Source organism: Ambystoma mexicanum, chromosome 10 (assembly GCF_040938575.1).
Source record: "Ambystoma mexicanum isolate Mex_15411 chromosome 10, UKY_AmexF1_1, whole genome shotgun sequence".
Classification (NCBI taxonomy): Eukaryota; Metazoa; Chordata; class Amphibia; order Caudata; family Ambystomatidae; genus Ambystoma; species Ambystoma mexicanum.
The window spans coordinates 961,327,297-961,339,317 of NC_090932.1; the positions used below are offsets into that span (position 1 = coordinate 961,327,297).

At 50.6% G+C, this 12,021-nt stretch overlaps 1 protein-coding gene across 1 annotated transcript in view; it reads left to right on the forward strand.

Annotated features, from left to right (window-relative positions):
* NCEH1 (neutral cholesterol ester hydrolase 1) overlaps positions 1-12,021 on the forward strand; it is a 384,956-nt gene that overhangs the window by 273,073 nt on the left and 99,862 nt on the right. Inside the window, exon 3 of the mRNA XM_069618733.1 lies at positions 4,863-4,932. Coding sequence (XP_069474834.1) covers positions 4,863-4,932 — 70 coding nt within the window. The remainder of the gene's footprint in view (positions 1-4,862; positions 4,933-12,021) is intronic.

A 12,021-nucleotide genomic window follows, 5' to 3' on the forward strand; every position in this document is an offset into this window, starting at 1 on the left:
CGGACGCGGCCCCCTTGTGCCTTCGGGCACAGCCGACCCCGGACTCGGTCGTCTCCGCGGCAGCCAGGAAGAAAGCGGGGGGGGGGGGCCCTCGGCCTCTACGTCAACCTCCCTGCCGGAAGGCGAGGGGAAGAAATTGGACACGATGGGACACAGTCATCTCATCGGCAGCAACGACGATTAAGGCTGCCAACGCCTTGGCTATCGTAGCCCACTACGACAGGGAGTTGTGGTACAAAATCGACCCCCTGCTGGACTTCTTACCAGACGACAAGAGGGCGGAGGCCCTAGAGATCCTGCAGGAAGGAGAAGTGGCGTCGGACCACGCCATTACGATAGCGACGGACATCGCTGACACTGGATTTCGCCAGTTGGGCAACGGCGTGTGCCTTAGACGGTGTGGATGGCTCAAGGCAACTGACTTCCGGCAGGACGTGCAGACCAGAGTCTTGGACATGCCGTTCGACGGGAGCAACCTGTTTGGGAAAACAGTGGACGATTCCCTACAAGCCATCAAGACGGACACAGAGACGGCCCGGGCTCTTGGTGTTCTCCAGCAACGACAGCCGCCCTTTCGGAGCGGCGGAGGCAAACAGGGTGCCTCCAAAGGTTCCGGTGGTGGATTTTCCACCTATCGTCAAGCGGCCCGTTCGTCGTCACAGGAAGCCTACAGGGGACGAGGCAAGTCGGGCGGACCCCGCCGTCGTCACCAGGGAGGACAAGGCGGCAAGGCCTCGTCGAAGCAGGACTGAACCGGCCGTGGGGTCGGGCCACCACCGAAGCACCCCGGTGGGAGGCCGGCTGGCGAGCTTCGTCAGCGTGTGGGACTCCATCTCCACCGACCGTTGGGTGCTGGACGCCCTGGCCCAGGGTCACACGCTCGAGTTTCTAAAGAAGTGCCCGCACGTCCCCCCCGTGGCCAGGAAGGAACATCACGTCCCTCAATTTCTCTTGGAGAGAAAGGCGCCATCGAGCTCGTCCCAAAGAGGCTTCGGAGCTCCGGAGTTTACTCAAGATACTTCCTTGTGAAGAAGAAGATGGGAGGATGGCGTCCCATCCTGGACCTACGACGACTGAATAAATTCATCGAGGCACAGAAGTTCCGGATGGTCACCCTCCAGCACGTCCTGGGTCAGCTGGAGGAGGGCGATTTCCTGTCGTCGTTGGATTTGGAGGATGCTTACTTCCATATCCCCATCCTAGAGGGACACCAAATGTTTCTCATATTTGTGGTCCAAGGGCGTCACTACCAGTTCAGAGCCCTTCCCTTCGGATTGAGGTCGGCACCCAGGGTGTTCACCAAGTGCCTTGCACCGGTGGTGGCGCGGCTGCGCCTGGCGGAGATCCACGTCTACCCCTACCTGGACGACTGGCTCATCCGAGCAAAGACAAGGTAACTCGCCGCGGAGCACACGGCGAGGACCATCCAACTACTCACGGACCTGGGATTCTCCATAAACTACACCAAGTCCCACCTGGTGCCCGCGCAGGACGCGCTGTTTCTGGGAGCAAAACTCGACACAGTGGCGCTTCTGGCCTCTCCGTCGGAGGAAAGGACGAGGGCCATCTTGGGCAAGGTGCAGCGGATGCTGGTTGCGGACGCGGCCAGGGTGAGGTCCATCAAATCCCTCCTCGGAATGATGTCTTCTTGCATTTATCTCATCCGCCTGTGCAGGCTTCGGATGCGCCTGTTACAGGAGTTCCTGGACGCGCGCTGGATTCAGACGATGGGCAGCTTTGAGGACAGGATCACACTCGACGAGAGCTTCCGACGAGCGATCCGGTGGTGGGCCACCCGCACGCATCTGATGGCGGGCATGGACTTCCAGATCCCGGGCCACCAGAAGACAGTGACCACGGATGCCTCCCTGGAAGGGTGGGGAGCGCACACCGAAAATCTGCACGCGAGAGGCCTTTGGCTCCCGACGGAGAAGTCCCTCCATATCAACGTCCTGGAGCTCCAGGCAGTGTTTTGGGCCCTCAGGTCCCTTCTTCCATCCCTCAAGGGCCAGGTGGTGAGGATCTTCACCGACAACACCACCACCTTGTTCTACATCAGGAAGCAGGGCGGTACCAGATCCCCAGCCCTGTCCAAGGAGGCGCAGGATCTGTGGCATTGGGCCGTCGCCCAAGGGATGTTTCTGGTGCCATTTCATCTGGCGGGAATAAAAAACACCATCGCCGACTCGCTCAGCAGAGAGCTGCGCTCGTGCCACGAGTGGGAGCTACGACAGGATCTAGTGGACTGCCTCTTCCGACGGTGGGGCACTCCCCAGATCGATCTGTTCGCGACGGCGACGAACTCCAAGTGCCGGAGGTTTGCCAGCAGGTTTCCCCAGCCGAGGAGCTTGGGCGATGCTTTCTCGTTCCCCTGGGAGGGCCTGTTTCTTTACGCGTTCGCTCCATTGCCGTTGCTGATCCGGCTCATCATCCAGCTCAAGAGGTCACAGTGCAGGATTATCCTCGTCGCACCTGCGTGGCCGAGGCAGATATGGTTCCTGGACCTTCTGGACTTGTCAGCGTCCCCGTCAATCAAGCTGCCAGTGGACGCGGATCTTCTCTCCAGGGAAGGAGGCGCCATCCTCCATCACGACCCGAAGTCGCTGAACTTGCAGGCCTGGCTCCTGCAGCGTTAGAGTTTGGAGGCTGCGACATACCGGCCGACTGCAGAGAGGTTCTTGGAAAGGCCAGGGCGTCCTCAACTCTTAAATGCTACGGACACAAATGGAAGAGGTTCTCTGTCTGGTGCCATGCACAGAAGATTAACCCTCTACGGATTACGGCTCCTCAAGTACTGCCGTACCTACTGACGCTGGCCAAGGCTGGACTGGCGCATGCTTCCATCAAGATTCATCTTGCTGTGATCTCCCGATATACCAGAACCACGGGACGGACGTGTTTGTGGTCTCATCGTCTGGTGAAAGAATTCATGAAGGGACTGTTCAGATCGTTCCCGCCGGTGAAGGCTCCGGCCCCGGCGTGGGAGCTCAACGTGGTGCTGACCAAGCTCATGGGACCTCCGTTCGAGCCTCTGCACTCAGCTCCGTTGAAGTTCCTGTCGTGGAAAACAGCGTTTCTTGTGGCCATCATCTCTGCACGACGAGTGGGAGAGATCCAGGCCCTTTCCTGCAAGCCCCCGTACTTGACTTTTCACGACACGAGGGTAGTGCTCAGGACGCACCCCTCCTTCATGCCCAAGGTGCCGTCAGACTTCCATTTACAGGTGGCTCTCCGGCTGTATCGTGTACTGTCATCAGTTGGCAAACCGACCGCTGCCTGGCCGTCCGAGAGCCCACTCCACCAGAGCGATCGCAGCTACCACGGCTTTCCTATCTGGTGTGCCCCTGCTGGACATCTGCAGGGCTGCTACGTGGAGGTCGACGCACACCTTCATAAAATTCTACTGCGTCGACCGGGATTCCAGGGAGGAGTCCAGGGTCAGCCAAGCAGTGCTGCGCAACCTGTTCGCCTAAGGTGAGCCTGGTGAGAAGGTAAGAGATGCTGAATGTTGAGTTGTTGTATTGCTTAATGTTGAGCCTGTTGCCACCTCCCGTGGTTGTGCATGTGTGTACTGCTATGTATTCTTTTATTCACGAGCATGTGAATCCATGCCAGACCCCATGCTGGAGAAGGAACAAGTTACTTACCTGTAACTGTTGTTCTCCAGCATGGGTCTGGCATGGATTCACATGCAAACCCTCCCGCCTTCCCCTCTGCGGCTCTTCACTTGGTCATACTGCCACTTCACGTGCTACCAAATCTGAAGATGGCTGCCAGAGGCGGGGCTTAGGGAGATGGCAGTCATTGGCTGTGGTCAGTATGACGCAGAGATCAGTGATTGGTTACTACTACGAAAGACAGATCAGAAACTAAACTGATACTGATTTTTCTTTACCGAGGATTCCCAGCCTGACGACAGGGAATATTCATGAGCATGTGAATCCATGCCAGACCCATGCTGGAGAACAACAGTTACAGGTAAGTAACTTGTTCCATATACTATGGGCGGAGGGGCTTTACCAGGGCAGGTAATAGCTGGGCTACGTTAACGATACTGGGGATGGTAAAGACTGTGCCCATCCGGGGTTACTACTTAATGCCTGGTTTATTAGAACATAGTGATTACTGTTGGTGAGCATGCATTCCTAAACCAGCTGCATTTGGAGTAGGTCTCAAATTCTTATGAGGCATCATATTTTCTTTGACAGGTCAGATAGCTAAGTGAGTTAAGCGCTTGATTCTGAGAGCAGTCATCAACTTGCAGGTCATACGTTCGATTCCTAGCAGCTCGGCCTTTTACCATGGTGAGGCTGGTGAATTAAGGACCATTAAATTGAGCAATAGTAACACTTTGTACAAACCACAGTTTTTGACATGTAGTAGTGCTATCAAGTGATTTATAAAAGTTATTTTACCAGGGATCGAAATTAAGATTGAATAAGCAGGAGCAAAAGGTAGCTCCTCTGTATCCAACATTAACCAGTGACCAGGAGATACCACTGGGGAACGAGGATCTAGTACATAGTGATCCGCAAATCTAACTTACACATAAGATGAAAACATAATTGTTTCCATTATTTACTACCGCTTATGCTTTTAAATGTCGTATAGATGTGTCCTAAGGTTTATTTCTTTATTGTCTGAAATTCACAGAGTTCGCATCAGTTGGCCTGAGGTGCCACAAGTAGCTCCTGGTAGCTGTTGGTCTCAACCTAACCAGGCTCCTCTGGGCTAAAAGCAGGCGCTAAATAGCTCCCAGCTTCCCTCAATTTTGAACCCTGTATAAGTGTACCTGTTTTCACTTTTTTAAACCATTTGCATGCCATATTAAGTGTTTTTTTAAATTTTTTTTTAATTTTTAGGATTGAGATCCTACGACCATCTTTGCAGAAAGGTAGCAGAAGATGTTGATGCTGTCGTTGTTTCTATCGAGTAAGTAGAGAACTACCTGGATGATGTGCCTTTAAAGCAGGATTATAATAATATGTAGAATTAATGCTTTTGTGTACTTGTTGAAATTCTGTTGAACTGACATTTTCAGCTTAATGACCTCAGTAACATGCAGGGGGATTTTAAATATTGGTAGAAAATTAACATGTCTACACAGCACAATCTAGAAGCTAAATTATATTATAAAAAATTTGAAAAATTAGCAATATTTTCTTGTATTTTTTTTCATAGCCAGTAAGGAGCTTCTGCAATTAGGATGCATCTTTTTTCAACATATGGGAACAGTACATGATGGGTACTGACGTACATTTATTTATTTTATCATATTTCTACGTGTTGGGGTTCTATATAAAGTTTTCTGGATGAAATGTACATTTTATAATTGCTTGTATTTATATTCCTTTTAAATGTTTTCTATTATTGATTGAAATAATTTTTATAAAGTCTTTTTTGACTGTTGTACTTAATTAAGAAAAGTTCCCCATGCAGCAAGAAGAAAGAGAACCAGCAAGGAGAGAGAATAAGTATCTCAGTGGCCACAACGAATGCAGCGCACTGCCAAGTGCAAGCCCATGCTGTGCTCCGGCAGCAGCAACGGAACCCCTCAAACGTATATCACTTTGCAGCACAGCGGCTTGCTACAAGATTGACTAATTCCCAATATTTAACTAGGGATCTAACACGAAATGGGAAACTTGCAAATGTGAGCCGCCACTTTTGCTGCACTGTGCCCCTGCATGGAAGAACGAGGCAGGGCTTAGCTTCTTTTTTGTAAACAGTAAATCTTGTAACCCCTCCTGAGCTGGCATGAAAGAACAGATTGTTTAGGGCTAGAAATCGAATGGGTGAAGGAGTGGGAGTATTAGAAGAGGGACAGGAAGGTAGGTCTGTGTTATTCGGGTGAGGTCAGAGGAGGAGGTGGCAGACCAAGAGACCTGTAAGAGGAAATACATTGCACAGTAGTGTGGTGGCGTGTTGAAGAAAAGGTGGTCCATTGGTTGGTTAGTGCAAGTGGTACTTTGTGGCGAGTGTGCATGCAAGATAACTGAGTGAGAGTGTTCGAAGTAGTGTAGCGAGAAGGCAAACTTTACTGTCTTTATTATCCAACAAAAATGACAGGGCTCACAGTAGAATAGCACATAGTTCCCATAGCTCTTGTCCTCCAAACGTGTGTCACACCGTTTTAACCATATGCAAGTCATAAACACAAGGTACGTCCTCCAAAACCTATCAGGGATGGGGATTGGTCAGTTTAGGGAAACTACATATATTATATATATATATGGGTTAGTTTTGTCATTGGATCACCATATCAGGTGGCTACTCCTAGCACCACCTCTAAAGGTAACAAATACAAAGTTGCAGGAACGTGGAGAAACTATTGGCTACTGCAACATAATATGTCTTTAACGTGAAAGGTGGCTACGGGTTGGGTAAATGGTGTCTTCCCAGCCTTCGCACCTTGGACAGCTACCAGACTGAGTGGACCTTTTCAAGGCAGTTGGAACGATTACAAAGATGCTATGTGTCCCCATTTATGTGTTGCCATTGCTGATTGCCTAAGCCCTGAGAGAGTGCATCCAGTTTTGTACCTGTGCAGCAATTGTATCTTTCCACCTCTGGTTCGATGGGAATGGCTTCCCTCCATCTACCTCGAGTGACTAGTCATTGTCCTGTTCTTCCAGGTCACGTGTGTAGAGACCACAAAATGGAGCTCCCTTGCTTGTAATTATGAGGATTTTAAACCAAATCCCTTGCAGGTGTATTATCTTCTTGGTAAACTGGAAACCTTCCGTCTGTGCTCCTCCTTGGATAGGATGTGTACTGTGTCTGCACTGGAAACTCTGTCTGCCCTGGAAGCTCTGTCTGCCCGCCTTCAGCTGAATCAGGCTGTGGACCCTTCCATGTAGGCTGTGTCTCCTATCTGTAAGATACCTCTAAATACGTAGAATACTGATTATAGCGGACAAAAGGGCAGCAGATTGGTCTGTGCAACATTGTATAGCAGGTTGCCCATAGACCCACCCAACCTTGGACTTTAGGCTCGGCTAGCACGGAAACAAAACTCGGGTGCTTGGGTCACGTCCGATTACTCCCCACTTTCCCAATTAGTCCATCTCTCATCAATCCGTCCATGAGCCAAAGCTTCCCATCTGTAGTTGGCCTTGTAGCCTGCTCTCTCTCTGTTCTGGGACATTCAAGGGAGTGCAAGCACATCACTATCTTCGTCCAAAGCTTAATGCATAGCCCTTGTTTTCGCCTTCTCGATCACGTGTGAAGAGACCACACATTTGTCCATTTTGACCTCTTACTGCTGATTAATCAAATTATGCTGGGTGTCACTGCTCCTCTTGGCCTCGAGAGACTTGCTCACTCTATCTTGTATAGACTTTATACACTTTTAATTGTCCGATACTTGGCTCTTGTGAATGTTTTCTTCTTTAATCTAAGAGAAATATGTCTCACGTCCATGACTTAGCCATCTGCCTCCCTTTGTGCTTTGCAGCTATTCCCTAAAAATAACATCCTTGGACACAGGCATATTACACAGTCCTTTGGCAACAGGCGTGGAGATCTTAAGGTTGAAATTTGATTTTGCTGGAAGTTCCTCTCTTTTTATTCATAACAATACCTCAAACAGTGCATTTACTCCTTAAATTGAGTTTGTGTTTTAAGGTAGTATTTTAGGGGGCATGGCCAGCTGAGGAAGCCGACAGATGCAGCCTTGGTGAGCTCCTGAATCCTACCCTGTCTTGAGGCCCAAACTCTTCCTTAAAAATTAAACTTAATGGGCTAGTAAGCGTGGCACCGGCACCGGAATGTCTGGGGTACCTCCAAAGAAAATAAAAAACACATGCATGTTACTTGCGAAGGTTAAAGAAAGCAAACCCCGCGCAGCGGCGTGGCAGGATGGCGACCGAGATGTACGATTGAAGGACGGAGCAGAGATGGTGAGCTCATGCTAAATATATATGCGCCGACAGAAAAAGAAGGGAGGACTGTGTGCTGACTGGGACCTGCAATGAGGTGAGAGTCTTGCCGCCTGATGGGTGCCCTCCGACAGGTGAAGGGAGGAGGCAACTGTCCCATTGAGTCGGGACAGGCGGCTGCAGAGCTGAGCTGCGGAGGCCCCTCAACCCCCCAGGTAAGAGGAATGGCGGCGGAGCACCGGAGTCTGCCGGAGGAGCAGAGAGCCGAAAGCTTGAAGGCCATCACTAGGAAGCCTGGGGGAGGAGCGGTGAGCGAGAGCAGCAGCCTAAGGTGAGGGATAAAGGAGGTGGAAGACTCCAGAGGGTCAGCCCTGGCAGGAGGCGGCCGACGGGCTGAAGAGGGATAGGAAGAGGGCAGGTCACAGGGACTCCAGGACACCCCCAGGTTATTGTGCACGGCACAGCTGCGAAAGAAACAATGTAAGCTGAGGCCCCCACACCAAGGACCCTAATGTGAAGGAGCAGAACACAAATGGCTGTACAAGGGATACGGGGACCCGGAGGAGGAGCACTGGCAACGGGGAGAGGACAGAGGAGTCAAAGGCCCAAATAAGTTACAAAAGTGGGACCCACCCATCACCTGAGGGGGCATGGTAAGGCACATTAACCTGTGGGGGACCACAGTCCAAGCTGGTGGAGGGGGCACAGAGTCATGCCCTTGGATTCCGTCTGGGATCCAGATAACAGTGGATATTGGAGCCCCTGGCTCTCTCTCCCCACGCCCCCTAGTGCTGGAGCTTCGCAGGAGCAGGTATTGAGGCGTTAGGCCCTCGATCGGAGGGGTCAGGGTGCGAAGAGGAGGACACCAAAGAAGGTAGAGTGGAGATCCAAGAGTGACGCCGGAGGGGGAGACAAGGGTAGAGGATCAAGGGAGTGCGTGCAAGACTACGGGGCCAGTGCGGCGGATCACTCCCAGGGCCGGCTGAAGTGCGGCCACTCAGCGCATTTGGGTCCAGCAGAGGGACCTGGGCCCTGTGGCACTAGAGACTTACAACTAGCAGAGCGGCCAAGTCTGGGACGGCAGGCGACACACTGCATACTTATGGGCCTTTGCCTGGGGATGCCCAGGGCCCCCCGGAGGAAGGAAGGATGGCTAAACAAGCAGCAAAACAGAAGGGGCCAGCATCTGGGTATATCAAAGCCCTAATGCAAGGTGCAGAAGTGCAAAAACGCGCCCAGCAGAAAACTGCCGCCCAAATACATTCACCCCCTAATCAGTGCCTCCATGAAGAAGAGGATCCACCGATAAGGAAATTAGACCTGACAGCAATGTTACTGGAATTGAAAAAGGACATTAAAGAATGCGCCTCTGAACTAGCCAAGTCTATTACGGACCTCAACAGAAAGGTTCTCGTTAATGAAAGAAGAGTCAATTAGGTGGACACCACAGTGGCAGAACAAGAGCATGAACACGATGAGCTGGCTAAGAGGGTGCTTACACTGGAACAACGGTTGGAACGAGTCCAGTGTAAACAAGAGGACGCCAAAAACGGGTCAATGCGTAACATGCGCATCAGGGGGATCCCAACATCTTAGCAGTCTAGGGCCTGCAGCAATATGTGATAGACTGGTTCCGACACAGCCTGGGCTCAGCAGAAGAGAAATAAATCATCCTAGATCTCACTCACAGGGTATACTCCTCGTACTACCAGCTAAGCAAAAAATGTGACCCCAGATGTGCTGACTTGGGTTAGTCTATTCCAATTAAAAGAAGATATTATGAGGGCAGCTAGGAAAAAGGGAACTGGTTCGCTTTCAGGCGGCATCCATTCTACTTTACCAGGATTTAACCCAAGCTACCTCAGTGAAAAGGAAACGCCTGAGGGTTGCTACATACTGGATGAGATCCAAAGAGGTGTGATACCGATAGATGTTTCCAAGTGGGCTCTGATTCGAATGGAGGGTCCAGCGGTATACAATCTCGAAGGAAGAGTAGATGGAGGAGCTTATGAGAGAGGATGAAGATATGGGAGCAAGTGACCGGAAAGGAATTTTGAAAAGAAACACAGGGGAGGAGACACGGCCAGAGAAGGAGAAATGGAGGCCAAATCGCCCTCGCCCAAAGGGTCGCAGCAGTGAGACGAAGGCCTCTGACCCTTCATGAGCAAATATAGGGGGAAGGAATTTGCGAATGTGACCCAGCCGTGCATAATGTATTGCTCTGACTGCAAGGAGGAGAACTAGCGGGAATAGAAGGGCAGCTGCCAAAAGGCAGGCCCCCTCCTAACAGGAAAGTGGCTAATAAGGGAGTATTAAGGTGACGCAAGTCACGGGCGAATTGAGGGGTGGTTAGCACGGGGTGTATTCAGACCCTTTATTTACAGTAAAGGTTTTCTTTTGGTTTGATGGGGAAGTTGAATGTTGGGAACATGGAGGGGGGGGTTTAGAGTTGACACTTAAAAAGGTTGATGGAATACACAAGGCAATTTTGATTTTCAGTGGTTGGGAAGAGTTTAGAGGGCTGATGGCTTGTGTGTCACAGCAACCTGGACATGGCTGATATGACATTTGTGACGTTGAACGTACAAGGGTTGAATTCCCTGGTCAAAGGAAAATCGATCATGAGGAGGCTAACGGAACTACAAGTCTCAGTGGTATGAGTGCAAGAGACACACTTACTGCCGGGAGATGAGCATAGGTTAAAACATAGACCCTTTCCCATGCAATATCTAGCCTCAAGTGGGGTGAAGAAAAGGGGAGTGGGCATATTGATTGCAAGAGGGGTACAGTTTGAGAAGGAATTTATAAGGCGGGATTCCAAGAGCTGCTACCTGATACTGAGGGGGGGTAGGGGGATGGTTGATGGGACAACAGTTAACCCTGATTGCAGTCTATGCCCCTAATGAAAAACAGAATTGCTTTTTGCTGGGGTTATTAAACAAGGTTGCAGAGTGGTGCGTTTGACAGGTCCTAATTGGGGGAGACTTCAATTTCATGATGGATGCCCCAATGGATAAGACTCTCGAGGCTACATCTAGTGACAACAAATGTAGGCAGGCTCTGGCCCGCTTTCTCAGAGAATTGTATCTCAGGTTTTTTCACTCACAGGACAAGTCATACACTCACTACTCATAGGGGATAGATATGAACTTGATCTCGGACACTTTGGTTTCTCAGGTCACAGGGTTGGAGATGGGGATAAGATGCCTGTCGGATCATGCGCCTGTCTACCTTAGGGTGGACACAATGGTTTCGCTCCCATGCGTCCGCAAGCCATGGCGACTAGAATAGCTGATCCTAAGGGATCAGGCCCTTGGGTCACATGTGGAAACCACTCTGTGAAATTATTTCAGAGAACGCTACTCCAGGTTTAGACTGGGGAAGAATTTCGGATGCCAGTAAGGCAGTAGTACGGGGTGAGTTTATCGCACAAATCGCAAATTTCCTGAAGAGAAAAGAACGTGTGAGGCAGAAATTGGAAGCAGCAGTGGGGTCCGCGGAGGCGGAACACAAAAGGAAAGGTTCACAAAAGGCCTGGCTGGAACCTAAGAGGGCCAGGGCTCCATTAGAGGCACGCCTCGCAGATAAATCAGCACAACTCCTTCTGCAGACTAGACAAATGTACTATAGAAAAGAGGATAAGGCGAATCAGTTTTTGGTGGCCAAATTGAGAAACCAAAAGTCCCAAAACTATATTAGTCAACTTAAAAACCAGGGGGAAGGGGCTGGGAAGAGGGGAGGCGGAAATAACCAAAATCATGCACTCATACTTCATGCATAACCTGGCGGGGGAAAACCTAGAGAGGGAGGCACAGGTGGCATTTTTGGGAAAAGTGGATTTGCTGCAGATCCCAGAAGCGGACAGGCAGGTGCTTGAGGCCCTGGAAACAGAAGAAGCTATAAGCGCTTTGAAGGGCAACAAATCCCCGGGCCCTGATGGGTTTGGAAACAACTACTAGAAGACATTTAGGACTATATTACTGGGTCCCCAGGCAAAACTCTTTAACCATATAAGGGATACGAGGCAAATCTCTGGGGACATGAGCCCATCTACCACGCTGCTCGTGTTAAAACCGGGAAGGGAGCCCTCGGACTGTGCAAGTTATTGCCCCAGCTCTTTACTTAATGGAGATGCAAAGCT